General features: G+C 54.4%; 1 protein-coding gene across 4 annotated transcripts; it reads right to left on the bottom strand.

Annotated features, from left to right (window-relative positions):
• Positions 1–355: 355 nt before the first annotated feature.
• Positions 356–16,017, bottom strand: LDLRAP1 (low density lipoprotein receptor adaptor protein 1). 4 transcript variants are annotated; one of them, XR_009728480.1, is made up of 10 exons: positions 15,925–16,017; positions 13,153–13,295; positions 12,177–12,289; positions 9,605–9,719; positions 7,454–7,526; positions 6,957–7,034; positions 4,980–5,110; positions 3,451–3,485; positions 2,152–2,872; positions 1,501–1,591 (listed from the first exon to the last, which is right to left on the bottom strand). XR_009728480.1 is itself a non-coding variant. In XM_061373617.1 (9 exons), the coding sequence occupies exons 1-9, from the start codon at positions 16,007–16,009 to the stop codon at positions 1,447–1,449; spliced, it is 918 nt and encodes a 305-aa protein (XP_061229601.1). In that variant the 5' UTR covers positions 16,010–16,017; the 3' UTR covers positions 356–1,446. The 4 variants fall into 4 exon arrangements, 3 of the variants coding, with proteins under 3 accessions (XP_061229601.1, XP_061229602.1, XP_061229603.1); XM_061373617.1 differs by lacking the exon at positions 2,152–2,872 and having other exon boundaries at positions 356–1,591; XM_061373618.1 differs by lacking the exon at positions 2,152–2,872 and having other exon boundaries at positions 356–1,591; positions 4,980–5,107.
• Between the last annotated feature and the right edge of the window lie 506 nt (positions 16,018–16,523).

The following is a 16,523-nucleotide window of genomic DNA, read 5'->3' as shown; positions in this document are numbered from 1 at the left end:
ATCACAATAACACTTGGGGTGGGGGAACAAATTTTAGTCAGAGTCACTCAGCTGTTCCCTAATAAATCCTTACAGCTGACAAAGAGGTTTTTCCTTGGTTTTTTTGCCTTCTGCAAGCAGTTCTAAGTGAGTTCTAAAGAGCTATCTGGGGAATGAATTAGTGTTCCAAACCCAAGTTACAAATCTATAAAACAGATTAGTATACTTCACATAAGGCCACAAACACTGCAAACTGTCAGTGCGACTATTTAGGATCATTAAACTTAATCTTTTAATTAGCATAAGCTTTATACCTCCATTACTTATTTTCAACTCCAGGAGCAGATGAAGACAGCTTCCCAAGCCTGGCGGGAGACATGGATCAGAGCACTGCTGGAAGGGGCACCTCTTGCCGAGTGAACATCCAGGTATTGGCCTTGCCTAATCCAATTCTATTTCAGTCTATTGAGTGAGCAACAACCAAATGGTTCTGAGACAGTAAAAAGGCATGCACAGCCAAATCCACTTAGCAGGGCTAAGAACACAGATCTATTGTGCTACTGGGTTCACCCAACCTGCGGCTTTCAACACACTTCAGCAAAACAAATTGTTGCTCCCCGGTGGTTCTGGTTTTCAAGCCAACAGTGCAATGGAGCCTTAGTGTTTGAGTTGCATCAGAAACGGTGCACGTGAGCAGTCAGTTCTGAAACAGATCTGCAGCATTGCTGGGATGGGTTTCTGGGGGTTAATAGCTTCTGAAGAGAAGTTACAGGCACTGCTTACCTCGACAGCTCGGACCACTGCTTTCAGTTCAAGTTTTAAAGTGCAAAACTTCATAGAGTCTTTGGGTAAAAAAGTGTCAATTCCCATCCAAAGCTGGCAAAGAAACAGCCAGAACTCATAAGGGTGATTGACAACTGTGAGAGTATCACAGACATTCATAACAAAAGCAAGATCTCTGCTACCTCTTTGATTTTAACACTGCCAGCAGCTGCTGCAAATCTCCTCCGCTCCGCCTAGGCAGGCGCTGTGTTCCAAAACAGTGGATTAGTAACAGTTGTGCTTGCAATTGCATTTGCATCTGCAGATCTTTGTCTAGAAAAGTATCTACAGGGAGACTTTGGTGTTGCATAGTCCTTTTTCAGAGAGGAACAGGCACTGCTGAAGGTTCTTCCATGGCATATTGCCATGTAATACTGTAGATGCTCTACACGCCTTCCAATAGTATATGTAAACTGTAACGGTTATGAATAAATATGTTCAAGAGCATCTTGTGGTTTAGATAAAAGCAAAGTACAAAAATCTGCATTAGATTCCTAAAGCTTTGGTCTAAACTGTGCTGTAACATCACCTGACTTGGTGAAAAGCCCTCAGAAGAGTCCCTTGCATACAGCACCTGGATCAGCATGATTCAGTCCACAGACTTTTAGTGGTTATTCTCTTGTCAGCTCTTGGATGCCTCTGACCTCAAAACATGAACAGATCATCTTTCTCGCCTGTGTTGGAATCTATTTTGTTCCAGTCTACTGGCGAGAGCGTTTCTGCACTCTGGATGTCTTGAGCTGTCAGTCCTGTGTCAAGGACGTGAGGGTTTGTTCTCGACTGAGCCAGTCTAACAGGGAAGAAAAACAGAAAGTAAGGACACAAATCTGTGCAGTTCATAGCCTGGATGCTTGCTGCATCCATAATGCTGAACCCCAGCTGCAGTTCCACATTTCAAAATCCTCCAGTGGAGGAAATAATTCAGTAAGGGGAGAGCTGGCACATAACATTTGCTGCTGGTTTACCCTAACATTTCCCCTATGGGCATCCAGGGAATTTACAGCCTGGACATCCCAGGTATTAATGGTCTGGCAGAACGGTGCCGCTCTCCTCCCCTGGGCTCTTGTTGGCGGGTGCATCCTTAGCTGGGTTTGAGCTCAGTGCAGGGCTCTGCTGACCACAGATGAGTTTTCACAGTAGTGTGTGCATACACAGACTGTGCTCCCTGGCCTGAGCATTTAACAGCGTGGGTTAAGACACAGCAGGACTCAGATGATGTTTAGTACCCACAGGATCAGCTTCAAGAGGTCATGTCAGCACATCCCCGATCATAGAATCACGAGATGTTTCGCAAAAGCTAACAAGCCCCCATTTATTGCTGTGTTATTAAATACCTCTGTGAAAATGTACCACTGCAGCATCAATTCTCCCAGGGCCAAAGGTTAACTCAAGTATTTGGTGCTTCATCCAGGGAGGCATGGCCTCAGCCTGAACACATCTCTTAATAAAGAAGAGTCCAGCGATGATGCTGTGGCAGGAGCGCTTTGAGAAGCACTCGCCCCAGTGGATGAGCAACCCAAACACTGAGTCACCACAAGGCCAAGGCTGATGTGACTGTCAGCACCCAGCAAGGCAAACCAGAACACCACAGCCAACAACATCTGCTTCATTAAGTAGGGCAAGGAACAGAGGTGAGGAAAACAGATGACACTAAGATGTAAATTCAAGCAGCCCCTTTATCGAATACAACTTGGGACAGGGCCACTGTGGAAGTGGAAGCTGTAACTCATTCCTGAGCGCCAAACAAGGCACGAAGGTCTGCTTCCTTAGGGCTGAGCGTGCAGTTTTTGCACTGCTGTAAACCTGGGTGGAGGCGAGCGGCTCTTGGGGAGGTGACAGCCTTGGGCTCAGCTCCCTCTTCCGGGATGTCCCAGTTGGAGCAGGAGCCTGGGAGCTCTTTGCTGCCTGCACCAGCTGCATCCAAGGCAGCTCATTGCCCAAACTGGGGCTTCTGCAGCACCCAGTTGGGTGGCTTCATGCCCAGAGCTGGAGGCTGGGACCCCTGTACCCTAAAGCATCCCCATCACCCTGCAGGGGCTGCCTGCACAAGCACACACACAGGGAAACTCACCTGGAAGAAAATGGGTTTGTTTAACACTGGTGGGCATGTGTGTGCAGGGAAGCTCTTCACTTGGATTGAGAAGCGCACTAAGGCACATGAAGCTATGGCCACAAGCTCTGTGCTCAGGTGCACGAATTCAAAACTGGTGCATCAGACTCACCCTGATGCAACCACGCTGCAAACAAGGGCCAGTGGAGCAGGGAGGCTGCCCTCAGCAGCTGCTGCAGGTTGGGAACAGATGGGAACAAGGTAGGAAGGATAAAGCTCCCCGGGGCCAGGAGCTTGGGCCAGCATCGCTGCAGCCTCAAACCACTCCAGCAAGCCCAACAAACTGACTGCTTGGGCAATTGAATTCCCCATCACACACTGCCTCCCTCCATCCTTAGCAGGTTGTCAAAATATTTGGCTTGTGAGGCAGCCTCAAAGCCTGCCTTTCAATTAACAGCTGAGGCATCGATGGGGCAGCTGCCCAGGTCAGATCACAGCAGCTGATTAGATTAGAAGCATTATTAAAAGCCAGTCACTACTCCAGTCTCCTGGGCTGGTCCCCAGTGGCTTGAACTTGTAAAGGGAGTTATTAGAATTACCTTGAAAATGCCTCGTCGAGACCATCATCCATTTCCTTTGTTAAAGAGATAAAAAGAGAGAGAAGTAGTTGCTAAGAGAACGCACAAAAGTGTATTTAGGGATCTGGCTCCACACTTGAGCAGAGCAGAAAAGAAGTATATATCTATATATATGTATAAACTGACTTCTGAGTGCCTAAAGCAGCAGCCCTCTCAGCAATCTGCCTCCTGGGGCAGGTTTTATCTCACTCTCTGTACAAGCCCCAGGGTAAGAGATGTATCTCCAGGTGGTCCAGGCTTCCTCAGAGCAGATCCCAAGGCTCAGGTCAGGGGTGCACCACTCCTTTCACAGCCCAGGGATGGGGCAGGCACTTGGCCTTTTCCCACCATCTCCAAAGCAGGCTAATTCTGTCCCACTGCCTGCATGGGCTGGATCTGGCCTGTCAGCTGGACCACATCCCGCTCTGGGGTTAACCACAGCCCTCAGTATGAGACTGGTATGTGCTGCTAGAGGGAGGGACCTGGATGGAGCTCAGCAACACACTCCAGGCATCCCCTGGGGCTTATCGGGATCAGGAACCCAGAAAGCAACTCTGCATCAGCACAGGAGGAACCTTCACTGCTTGAAAGCAGCTCTTGGATTCTTTATCTCTGATCTGCTCTTAAGCATTTGAATTGCTTGCAGGAGAAAGGTTTCCCATGCAGTGCAAGGGCTTTGCTATGGACAGACTTGACTATTCCCCAAATCATGTAATGCACTCATAGACTTAATGTAATATGTAAAGTATGAAACTCTGCGATAGGGGAGGGACTGCAGAGCACTGATAAGCCTCCAGGATTTGATATGACTTAAGTGGATCTTTAGGCTTAACCTGAAAAGCCTCAGGCTCAGCCCTGCCACACTCAAGAAACAGGCTTCAGGCAAAGGCATTTAGCATCCAATTCTCCACAATCTTAGCAACATTCAGCTTGTTTCCAGATTGGGAAACGTGGCCAGGATGAGGTCCCTCATGCAAAGATCAGCCCCAGCCTGGCTGGTGATGGGCACATGGGCTGCATTGGTGGTGGTCCATGAAACAATTAAGGCAGATTATTGGGAACACTTCAGAGAAGCCATCATGCTCACATAAGCCAGATACAGCCACAACCAAGAACAAGGGGAAAACAAGAGCAACAATGACCATAAATCTAACCTGGTTCTAATGAAACAAAAGCCATCAACATCACGACTCTTCCCCTGCACAGAGCAGTCGGGTGGTCTCTCAATTAAGTACCAAAACCCCTGAGAACTGCTGCGTGAGGATAAGGAATGCTCACTCACCTGCAGTGGCATTGCTCCGGGTGCCCGGCGAGCTCATTTATCTACAGAGCCTCAGAAAGGCAGGAGGTGCTTGAACACTGATCGATCGCCTCAAGGACACCAAACCCAGCTCACTGGGGCAGCCCTGCACTGCCTGCACCCATGGGTGCCTCATCCAAGAAGCATCCCCATGATGGGACCTGGAGCAAAGGACACGGAGGTGGCATGGCACCCCCGGGCATGCACTTACCCACACCATGTTGTTGTTCACAGAGGAGCTGGGCCCGAACATGCTGTTATCCAGGTGTGGGGAGTTTGTGCTGCTGGTCATGGGTGATTTGGCAGGAGCTTCTAAATCCAGCAAGTTCCCCGTGGCTGCTGCTGTGAGCAGAGGGGAGGAGGAATGAGATGGGGGAGAGGAGAGCAGAGATGCCAGGAAACCAAGTCTTTTTGCAGGAAGCGCTTCCCCTCTAGAAGGGAACCAAACGGTTGCATCAAATCCCTTCAGGATGGCCCCAGATTTTAGCATGGAGGAGCTGCATTTGCTGTGGTTTCAGCCTGAATTATTACTGATGCTCAGCTCAGGCACCTCTTGACAGGGACACAGCAGGGGGACAGCCTGCTCATCCCTCCAGCAACCATCAGGGGGGCTTCCAGGTATCTGCTTATGCTCAGGATGAGTCAGGATCAGCCCCAGGCAGAGCTGGGGGTGGTTAGTAGGTCGAGAGAGGTCCTCCTTCCCCTCTACTCTGCCCTGGTGAGACCTCATCTGGAATATTGTGTCCAGTTCTGGGCCCCTCAGTTCAAGAAGGACAGGGACCTGCTGGAGAGAGTCCAGCGCAGGGCAACTAAGATGATGAAGGGAGTGGAGCATCTCCCTTATGAGGAAAGACTGAGGGAGCTGGGTCTCTATAGTTTGGAGAAGAGGAGATTGAGGGGTGACCTTATTAGTGTATATAAATATATAAAGGGGGAGTGTCACGAGGATGGAGCCAGGCTCTTCTCAGTGGCAAACAATGACAGGACAAGGGGCAATGGGTACAAACTGGAACACAAGAGGTTCCACTTAAACCTGAGAAGAAACTTCTTCTCAGTGAGGGTGACGGAACACTGGAACAGGCTGCCCAGGGAGGTTGTGGAGGCTCCTTCTCTGGAGACATTCAAAGCCCACCTGGACACGTTCCTGTGTAACCTTATCCAGGTGTTCCTGCTCCGGCAGGGGGATTGGACTGGATGAGCTTTTGAGGTCCCTTCCAATCTCTAACATACTGTGATACTGTGATACTGTGACATCCCAATGCCAGTGTGGGAACAGCCCTGGGTGCTCTCCTCAGCTCAGCGCACTGCGCACGGTTCAGCACCTTATAAAAGATGCTTCGTTTTATAGGACTGAGGACAAACCCTGCCCTGGGTGAAGAACAGTTCCCAGCCTGGAGGCTGCTGGTGCACCACAGGCTGCCTGTTTCAGGGAAGCCTCAAATCCTCCTCATCACCCTGCGGTATCAGTGGATCAAAAGGGCCCCAGCTGTGGAGCATCCCCCAGGCAGAGCCTGGAGCCCCTTCCTATACCTATGGCAGCCCTGGGCCTCGCTCATCCCAATGTGCCACTGTTTGTGATAGATTCCTCCAGTCCTGAGCCTTTTCAGGAAGAAACGAGATGTGCCATCCTGCAAGGAAGCCCAGTTTAATGCTATTTTCTGCTGTGCCAAGTCTCCATGGCCAGCATGGAAGAGAAATTAGGCTTTTGTCCCATTTCTCCCCGGCCATGCATCTTGCATTTCAGAGGCAGCAGAGGACCCATGGCACTGAATGATGAGCAGGTTTATGTTTCTTTGTTTTCCTTAGGGAAGCCAGAGGCAGAGCGGCATCTGGATGTCCATCTCCCTCAGCCAATGGGATGGCAAGTGTTTTGGGTCCAAGACAAACCCAAAACCAAACTTGGGATGTGGGGGTCCATGCTAAGCTCATAAGGACATTACAGCCAATATGCGTGGGGCAGAAGCAACCAGACTTGGGGTGGCAGCAGCTGTGTAGAAGGGGCTGCATGAGATATACCTGGGGGTGGAAGGACTCTGCTGAGGGCAGCATCCCTGCTATGACAGGAGTGTCTGCTCCTTGCTGGTCACCAAACCCTCCCAGGAGCATGCCCTGCTCAAGGCAAACCCCACAGCCTCAGGCTGTTCCTCGTCCCCAAGCCTAAAGCAAAGCTCTGCTGTTGGTGACTTACGTGTGTCAGGGTGGGCAGGGGCTCCCGAGCTGGGGCTGCTTGTCCCTTCTCCTTCCAACCTTTCCCGCTTCTCTTTCTCTGCAAAACAAGGAGACCCCATCACTGCCTGCACAGGGGTGCCCCACCAGTCTTGAGGGAAGATGGACAGTGGGGATGGACCACCAGGTCCCCACTGCCCACAGCAGCCCAGGCTTTGGGTGCCTTTTATCATCTCATTGAAGATGAAAGCAAAAATCCTGCCAGTGGCAGGGCTCTGGGTACCAGAGACCTTCACTCTCCGCCTGCAAGAGAGGAGCACAGCCAAAACCTGGCTGGATTTATAAGGCTGCCAAGAGAAACGTGGAAGATGCCTTAAATCACACCAGAGATGGGCTCAACCTTAACAGCAGCCTGGGAATTTGGAGGGCGAGGGGAAAAGACACTTGAAAGCTGGGGAAAAACCCAAAGTCATCCCTTGAGCTTTCACATAAAGAATGGGAAGAGGGGAGAAGCCTCACCTTCCTTCGCTGCCTGCCAGAACTCAAACGCGATTTTGAAGGCCTGGGCCACGGTGAGGGTCACTGCTTGTGCCTGGGAAGACAGGGGTGAGAAAGCCAGCATTAACCCACAGCTCCTCATGTGGGGCTCAGTCTTGCTTTGCAGATTCATGTTAAAACCTGGATCCAGCCTCAGCTCCATGGGCTCCCCTCCTGACTGGGGAGGGGTAAACGAATGCGGATGAAAGCAGAGACTTGCTCCGTGTAGGACACACAGCTTGTTGCAGACATCTTTAGGTGTAATGGGACAGGACAAGAGAGACCCCAGGGTCTTCCCCTGGCTCTCCTGAGTTGAGCTGGGGTCTCCATGGCTTGGACCACCAGCATGGGTTGGCTTGGCAACAGCCAGGGCTGAGCAGGAGCACCTTCCCCTTCAGTCCCTGCATCCCTCCCCATGCCAACAGCCTGAGGAGCACTTAAAACCCCTCCACCTTAACCAGCCCGAGCGGCTGGAGGTGCGTGAATGGGGCACAAAAGGCAGTTCCGTCGGGAGGAGGCAGCTGAAGCACAAAGGGGTAACCAGGAGCACCCTGCGAGGCTGGTGCAGCAGCCTCCAGTTTTACCAAGTCACAAACTAAGCGAAGGCAGAGCTGGGGCTGGAGCCTGCAGCCCTGGATCCAGAGGATGGAGCTGTGGATGGGTGAGGAGAGCCGGTGGTGCCAGCCCAGTCAAGCAGGAGAGCTCATCCAGTGCTGGAGCTATTTACATCCTTGATGGAGTGCAAATGCTTTATGGCAGAACCTTAAATACATAATTAAGTATGGAACTCCTCACAGCTGTTTACAGTTTAAGCTGTCACATCTGAATCAAGTTTAATAGCTGAGAATTACCCAAGGACTAAAAATACGGACTGATTACACACCGGAGCCTGGAAGCCGTGTGCCCATCCAGGGACCTGCCCCAGGAGCAGGGCATCACCTCACGTGTGTTTTACAGACAAGCTGCAAGCAATCAATCCAATCTAGCTTTTGCCACAAAAAGCCATGGAGAAGTGCGCTGGGAGGGAGATGCTCAGAGGTGATGGAGCGCTGAGATAAGGCTTTTAGCACTGGAGAGATGTGGATTCTAATTTGCAGAACGAGGCTTATCTCTGCCTGCATGGATGGGAAAGGAGACAACTTGTGGCTCCTGTTATTCTCTCCCCCAGGAAAAAAACCAAGGAGTTGGGAGAAGTGCAGAATACTAAGAGCTGGGCACAGGAACGCTCATAAGGACCCAGGAATCAGCACGCTGGGATGCACAGGCACTCCAGTTTGTTTCCCAGTGGATTCAGGAGATCCCATCCTCCAGCTGGGCCTCACAACAGGCAGCAGAGGAAGGATAACTGTGGGCAGATGGGGCTGACCTGCCCTTCCACTCCCCTGAAGTCCCCTCCTGCTATGGGGCTCAGCCCCAGCTCTGGCTCCACTGGAGAGGGCCCCACTTGCAGCAGTGACCCACGCCTCTCCCTCTCTAGCTCAGTGGTGTGGGTCTCTGCCCATCCTGATGTACTGAATTAGCAGGAAAAAGTCCCCTGAGCAGGTTCAAAGCAAGAGCCAGAGACTGTTCCTATGCACAGGTCTCTGCCCTGACCCCCATCCTCAGCATGCAGTGGCATCTCCTGTGCTGCTCCCATGGGGAGCACATGGCTCTGGTCTATAGAGAGGATGCTAAAAATCAGACGAGGACCTTGAATGGGAAGCACTGGACGGGAGCCAGGGCAGCGAGCCCAGCACCACTGGCTATGCACTTCCCATCAGCAAGGCCACCCCAGGCACTTGCTGCCAGCTCCCCAGAGACCTCCTGCCTGCCAAAGCCTCTCTGGCAGCCTGGGGAGGTGGATGTGAACAGGGAAGGGTGCCATCAGGCGGGACCACAGCACACAGCAGGGCTCAGGTGGGTGCAGGACCAGGTCCTCCCACCCTTACCCTAGACCTTGGCTGAATCCAGTTCTGCCTGCTTGATAGCAATGGGCAGGCAGCACTGCCAGGATCTGTGAGCAGCAGGAGGGGGTGCACCCCCATGGCAGGGCCCCCTCACTCTCTCTAGGGGCAGAGCTGTTATCTCACCGGCACAGACCCTCTCTGCTTCCTCCTCCTACAGCCACATCCCCATTTCTTCCTCTGGACTGACCATTTTCCGTTTGGTACAGAGGAAGGCATGGCACTCCAGGTTCTCATTGAGCTGGTTCTGGGCAATGTAGGCAAACACTTTATCGTGGGTCTTGTCTGCCGTGCAGTAGGATATCCTGAAAGACAGAATGAAACGTCTTGTCCGGGGAGATCAACAACCTCACCTCTCGTCTGCCAGGGCTTCAGCACCAAGGCCAAGCAGGGAAGGCAGAGGGAGCACAGGAGCATTAACAGGCTTCGAGGCAACTGCTTCCCAAAGCAGAGGAGCGGATGCCACTGGTGTGAACATAAGGGAAGTGCAGCGCAGCTCTGGCAGCCATGGTGTGAACCACGGGCACTGTGCACAGAGGCAGGAGAGAAGAGAAAGTGCTTGACCCTGTGGGGAAGGGCAGGTTAGAGAAGGGGAAGGCTCTGGAGCATCCCACCTGGGACCATGCCTGATGAATGTGCTGCCTCCACAAGAGACACTCACAGATTTGCTTTGGAGGATGAGCTGGCAAGGAGAGAGGAGGACTTGCCCTCAGCCTAGGACTTCATCTCAAACTGATGCAGAGGTGCTCAAGAAAAGCTGAAATTCAGGCTCCAAGAGCCACAGCAGCAGAGGTACAGGATGTTCTGAGACCCCTGAGCACAGGGGACATGGGAAGGAGGCTCAGCCTCCCTGGGATGGCCGCATCTCAGCAGGGCTGACTCCAAATGCTGACCAAGGCTCCGGCAGAGCAAGAGGCTGACCTGTCTGGGGAGCCCAGGCTGTGACTGAGGCTCAGCTCCCTGCTGCAGGCGAGCAGGTCCCTCAGCATCAGCCACCACCATCTCCCATGGGCTCATCCGTGCCAGGAGCTGCAGCACTGAGCATCTCGTCTGAAGGCAGCGAGCAGAGGCTGGAGCAGCCCCGGAGGTTTAGTGCAAGGCAGTAGGCATGAGCAGCGAGCAAAGCCTCTGCCCTGGGCACACAACAGAGCAAATGGGGGTTAAGGAAAGAAAACCTGAGGAGAAAGAGGGACACTTGGGTGAAAGCTTTCCCATGGCCCTGCGCCGCCCTCAGAGGTTGCAGGGAGGGGACAGGAAGGTCCTGGTTCCCAGCAGATGACTTCCAGAAAGCCACACTCAAATCGCATTGTGCTGCATTAGTTTCTTGTTGCATGTGAGGATGCCTCTGCTCAATGGCCTGCGTGTTGGTTCCCAGCGCTGAGCCCTGCTCTGCATTAAAGAGGTCCCCAGAAGTTTACCCCTTTCTCCCATTTCCCCACAAAACAGCTTGGCCACTGTTAACCATGATGACAAAGGGGCAGAAGGTCGCTGAGCAGAGATGGCAAACCCCCAGCACCAGCTCCACAGCTGATGGCCATTGATTCCCAGGGAAAGAGTCACTCACACCCACCCCTGCTGGTGTTATAACCGATGCCTCCCAGTGGCTGTGGCTCAGCCATGGCCCCTGTGTCCTGCCCCAGCACATGATGAGAGCCAGCATCATCCCGGTGCACAGAGAACCCCAAGAGCAGACCCGAGGTGTCAGAGGGAAGCCCTGGGTCTGCCACAGATGGAGCACGCTCACAGAGTGGGGCCACACACACACCAGTGCCTGCTGTGGCCCCTGCTCCTGCAGCACCAGTCCCACACCAGCAGCCTGCTGAGGATGCGCTGACCTCAGGCAGCTCAAGCAGGGGGTGCTTGTAGGTGAGCAAGGACCGGGGGGGAGCAGCTTTACCAATGGCTGTTAACAGTGTATGGGGGGAACTGAAGCAGCAGCCCCATGGCTCTGCCTGCTGCTACCCAGCACAGGGACCCCATCCTGGCTCTGCTCCTTAGCAGTTCCTCTCCTGGGGAGGGCTGGGGCTCAGCACCACAGCTCTGTCTGTGCACACTGCTCAGTCTGAACTAAGAGGAAAGCAAGCAGGTTAGTAGCCTGGTTACAGAGAGCACCCTGACCCAGTGCTCCCCACCCCACCTTTAGCAAAGGGGGGGCAGAGCAGCAGGAGAAGGACAGAAGCAGAGTGTGGGATGTAGAGGGACAGAGAGGATGAAAAGGGCAGGACCGAAGCTGAGCTCTGTTGCACCAGGACTTTGTCTGCCTCCAATCTCTTTGGATGAAATACTTGTTAAAGCCCGAGGAGTGGATATGGGGTAACCCATCCTCGCTTTCCCCATGCTGGTACTGGGTCCCCACTGCTGTCCCAGCCCTGCTCTTTGCCAGAGCTGTTTAACTCCATCAAAAGTGCGGAGCAGCCAGCAAGGGGAGGGCAGCCCAGGCTCTGCTGCTTGTGTCCTTCCCCACTCAGAGATGCTCTCACCAGCCCCTCCACTCACCCCACGTTTGGTCATTGCTATAGCCACAAACAGGTTGTGAAGTCACACGTGGCCATGAAGCACCTGGCTGAGGATCTGCAGTCCACACACACCTCCAGGCTCCCAACAGCTATCCTAACTGCAGGTGATGTAAATTTACCTTCAATTTAACCACCACCCTCCTTCCCCACCTTCTGCTTCCCATCAGACGTGATGGCCACTGCGGTGCCAGCTCAGCCTGGGTGCAGACGGGGTGTGCCCCCACTGACGTGCAGCCCATAACCCACCTGTATATGGAGACGTTCTCGATCAGCTCGTTCGTTCTGCTGTCGTTTAACACGATCCCTCGGGGGGACACTTTCAGAGTCACTTTCTGCAGTTTCTTTCCGCTTGCTTTTGCCTTTGAAGGAGAAGAGGGAGGGGAAAGTCCCAGACCTTTAACACTGATAGAAGCGGGTCCTCAGCCCCGCTGCCCAGGGACCTCATGTGAGCTGTGGGGTCAGACCTGCCCCTCCAGTGGCCTCAGCCCCAGGGGTTTCATTTCAAGGCTCTGGCCTTGGCTGCTCAGAGCAGATGTGAAGGGCTCTGCCAGCAGCTCCCGTTCCATGCGAGCACTTCCCTCTGTCCAGCTCAGCACATGCCAGGCACGGATCAGCCATTACCCAGCGCAGTTGGACACCCCATTGACTTTACAACGGTTAACTGTACAACTGGGGCTCTGCCTCATTCCCTTTTATGAGGGCTTAAGGAAGTGTTAATTTCACTTGTGAGCAGGGGCTCCAGGGAGGCTCCATGCTAGAGGATGGTGGTAACCTCCGAGTTACAGTGGGATGAGTGGTATTAGCTGCGAATAGGGGCAAACTCCTGCTCCCCTTAACCCTCCAAATCCCAGGAAGGAGAAGCCAGAACTGCCTGCCAGCTCTTAGCCACATCCAAATGCTGTCCCTGCCTTGCAAGAGGAGATACAGCCTTGGGGAAGGCTGATGTTACTGGGTCAGAGGCTTCTTCGACACCCAGGGTCACCCGAGCTTATCAAGGGAGGCCAGAGCTCAGAGGTACAACAACAGCTTTCCACAGCCTGCCCCATGGGCAGGCTCCCCAGTGCCAGTGCCCACAGCTCTACCTACACCACCAGGAGCCTGCTCACCACTGGAGGGGCTGGACCTGCAGATGGACAGCACTTTTGTCTCCAGACCTGTGGCTTCTGATGCTCTCCCCCCCCAGTGGCAGGTTGGTTTGAACACCAGGAGAAAGGGTACTCACGGTAGCGACGATCCTTTTGACGGCTGCTGCAGAGAGCTCTTCCCCCTTGGGCTGCTCCACCAGGGTCATGCCCATGTACTTGAGGCTGAAGAGCATCCCCTCCAGCAGCGTCTCACGGGTATCGGTCCAGTTCTCTGGGAGCTCTAGAGAGACAACAAAGAGGCTCTTGGATTCCAGCACCCCAAGGTACCTCTGTGATGCCCTGAGGGAGGGTTTTGGTATGAGCAGGGTGTTGGTTTAGCTACTGCCTGGTCTCCTGCAGCGTGCAAGGTGCTGGAGGGAGATGGGGCTGTCAGAAGAGGTGACAGCACGCATCAGCCATAAGCTGCAGCAAACAGCAGCAACCCTTTAAGATCCATCAGCTCCTCAGCTTAAGTGTGAGTGCCCAGGCCCACACCATAACCTGATCCTGAGCATCAGCCCCAGCCACACACAGGGAAGGAGCCAGGGCTGCCTTATCATGGGGATAACCTTACCAATGATTGCTACCAATCACAGGGATAACCTTATCAATGATTGCTACCTATCACAGGGATAACCTTATCAATGATTGCTACCTATCACAGGGATAACCTTATCCTGTGCTACAAATTATGGGGATAACCTCACCCTGTGCCACCTATCACAGGGATAACCTCACCCTGTGCCACCTATCACAGGGATAACCTCACCCTGTGCCACCTATCACAGGGATAACCTTACCCTGTGTTACCTATCACGGGGATAACCTCACCCTGTGCCACCTATCACGGGGATAACCTCACCCTGTGCCACCTATCACAGGGATAACCTTACTCTGGGTTACCCATCATGGGGATAACCTTACCCTGTGCTACCTATCACAGGGATAACCTCACCCTGTGCCACCTATCACAGGGATAACCTTACCCTGGGTTACCCATCATGGGGATAACCTTCCCCTGTGTTACCTATCACGGGGATAACCTTCCCCTGTGTTACCTATCACAGGGATAACCTCACCCTGTGTTACCTATCACGGGGATAACCTCACCCTGTGCTACCTATCACGGGGATAACCTTACCCTGTGCCACCTATCACAGGGATAACCTTACCCTGTGCCACCTATCACGGGGATAACCTTACCCTGTGCTACCCACCAGGGCTAAGCCGGGATTTGCCGCTGGCTGAGCCCATGTGCAGCCGCAGGTATCCCGGTGATGTGCTCAGACTTGCTAAATCAGTCACCAGCAGCCCCACGGAGCCACTGCAGGGGTGAAACCTCAGGGAAGTCTTTGCTCTCCCCTGTAAACCACCAAGGAGGCCTCCAGGCTCTTCCTTTAGTGCTGGGGGGGGTGGTGGGAAGAATGGTTCTAAACACACAGATTAGTTTGGGACCAAACTGAAAGCCACGTGGGTGTTTCAGAGGAGCTGACTTCCAGCCATGGAGCTGACACCCAGGATCTGCCACTCTCGTGCTTAAGGAGGATCCTGCTTTGAGCATGTGGCAACAAACCAGAGCCCTCCCAAGGTGCCTCCCAGCCCTGGGGAGCAGCGGGGCTCCAAGAGAGCAGACAAAACAGGTCCCTGAAGGCTTCCCCCTTTATGCTCCATCCCCTTTGGCCGCCTCAGTGCAGCGGGGCCGAACTGCAGCTCCCCATGGACCCGGGGCGGCCGCACCCCGGGGTGACCGGTGACTCAGCTCCGGGACGAGCAGCCACGAACCCAGCACCACTCCCAGCGCCGGGAACGGCCGCGGCTGGAAGTCAAACTGGGAGCGGTCCCGCGGGGAGACAAGGGCTTGCGGGAGGGCTCCGTGCCCGACACATGGGTGCTAAACAAGGAGGTGGGAAGGAAAACCCAAGGACAGGAGGGATGCTGCGTTCACCTCGCATCCCAGCTAGAACCAGAGAGCACCAGTGAGCAGCCAGGTGATGGACCCACCAGGCACTGCTCCTGGATCCTGCGCAGGGCAGCTCCAGGCCTTGCTGAGAATGGGGACCCTGTGAGCATCCCACACTGCTCAGGATGATGCCACCCACAGATCACACTGGCACAGGACAAAACTGGGTGGTTTAAGTGCTGCTTTCAGTCAGGAAGGAGCACCCAAGGCAGCAGAAGGCAGACACAGACACTCCTTCACACGTCCCATTCTACACCATCCACCACCACCTCACTGTCCTCCCATTAACCAAGTGACTGCAGCCAGGCCAAGGGCGCATCCATCCCGTGCGATGCCCTGCGCAGCAAAGGGCACGGGGCGGTTTGCAAGGTCACCCCATAGCGGGATCGGGGCTGCTGTGTCCCGCAGAGCCCCACAGCGCAGCACCCCACATGTGCAGCTCGGCCCCTCCTCGCCTCCCGCAGGCCCTTAATCCCAGCGAAAGGGCGCAGCGGGGCCGGCTCGGTCTCACCACATCAGCAACACGCAGAAGCTTGACCTCGCCCGCGGGCCGGTCAGGCTCAGCCGCGCTGGGCCCCCCCCTTCCCCGGCCACAGGGGACCCGAGCGGCCGCCCAGGGGCCATCGATCGTGGGACGGAGCCAGAAGAGGGACGAGGCCACGGGAATGGGAACGAACCCCCCCGGCAGGAACAGGGAGAGCCCGGCGGGTAAGGGAGAAAGGGAGCAAAAGCGTGGGAGCAAAGCGGGCAACGGAAGGGGCGAAGAGAGAGGTGCGGGGCAGGGCTGAAGCAGAAAGGGGGGGCAGGAGAGCGGACGGGGCAAAGCAGCGCGAAAAGGGAGCGAGGAGAGGGGAAACTGGAGCAGGGAGAAAAGCGGTGTCGGGGGGCGCGCAGGGGGTGCGGGTCTCACTCTTGTGCCGGCCGCTGGCCCAGGAGGGTTTGTGCACGCTGGGGCTGCGGAGCAGGGCGCGACCCGCGGACTTGAGCGCGTCCATCCCGGCCCCGCCGCAAACTTTCCTGCGGCGCCAGCGCTGACCGCGTCCGGGGGCGGGGCCTGTATGCAAATGAACTGACGTCATGAAGCCACGCCCCATCGACCCGCGGGACGATCCCGGGACCCGGCAGGGCCTGGGGAGAGGGGGTCTCCGAGAGCAGGTCCATAGAGAGCAGCAGCCACCCCCCCCAGTGCAAACACACCTTTCCCATGGGGGTCCCACCTAGATTCAGAGCAGGAAACACCAAAAGAGTTGAATTTACCCCAAAAGGTGTTTGATTGCCGCCCCCCCCAACACCCGCCCCGAGAAAAAGCGAAGTGATATTAAAATATCACATTTGATAAAGCTCGTGTCGCCGCGGCCACCAGCGTGCCCTTAACTCAGCCTGAACATAATTGCATGGAAGATTAAAGCCCTGAAAGGCTTTCCAAAATTAAAGGGATAATAAGCAGGAGGTTAAACCCCGTATTCGGGATTTGTGCAATAATGCCTTACAAAGCCTATTATCCACAGA

The sequence above is a fragment of the Neopsephotus bourkii genome, unplaced genomic scaffold (assembly GCF_033783945.1).
Source record: "Neopsephotus bourkii isolate Nb327-2 ecotype Australia unplaced genomic scaffold, CSIRO-AGI_Nbou_v1 NB_1632, whole genome shotgun sequence".
Lineage (NCBI taxonomy): Eukaryota > Metazoa > Chordata > Aves > Psittaciformes > Psittacidae > Neopsephotus > Neopsephotus bourkii.
Note: the sequence above shows the minus strand (reverse complement) of the source record. Positions and strands in the feature narration are given on the sequence as shown.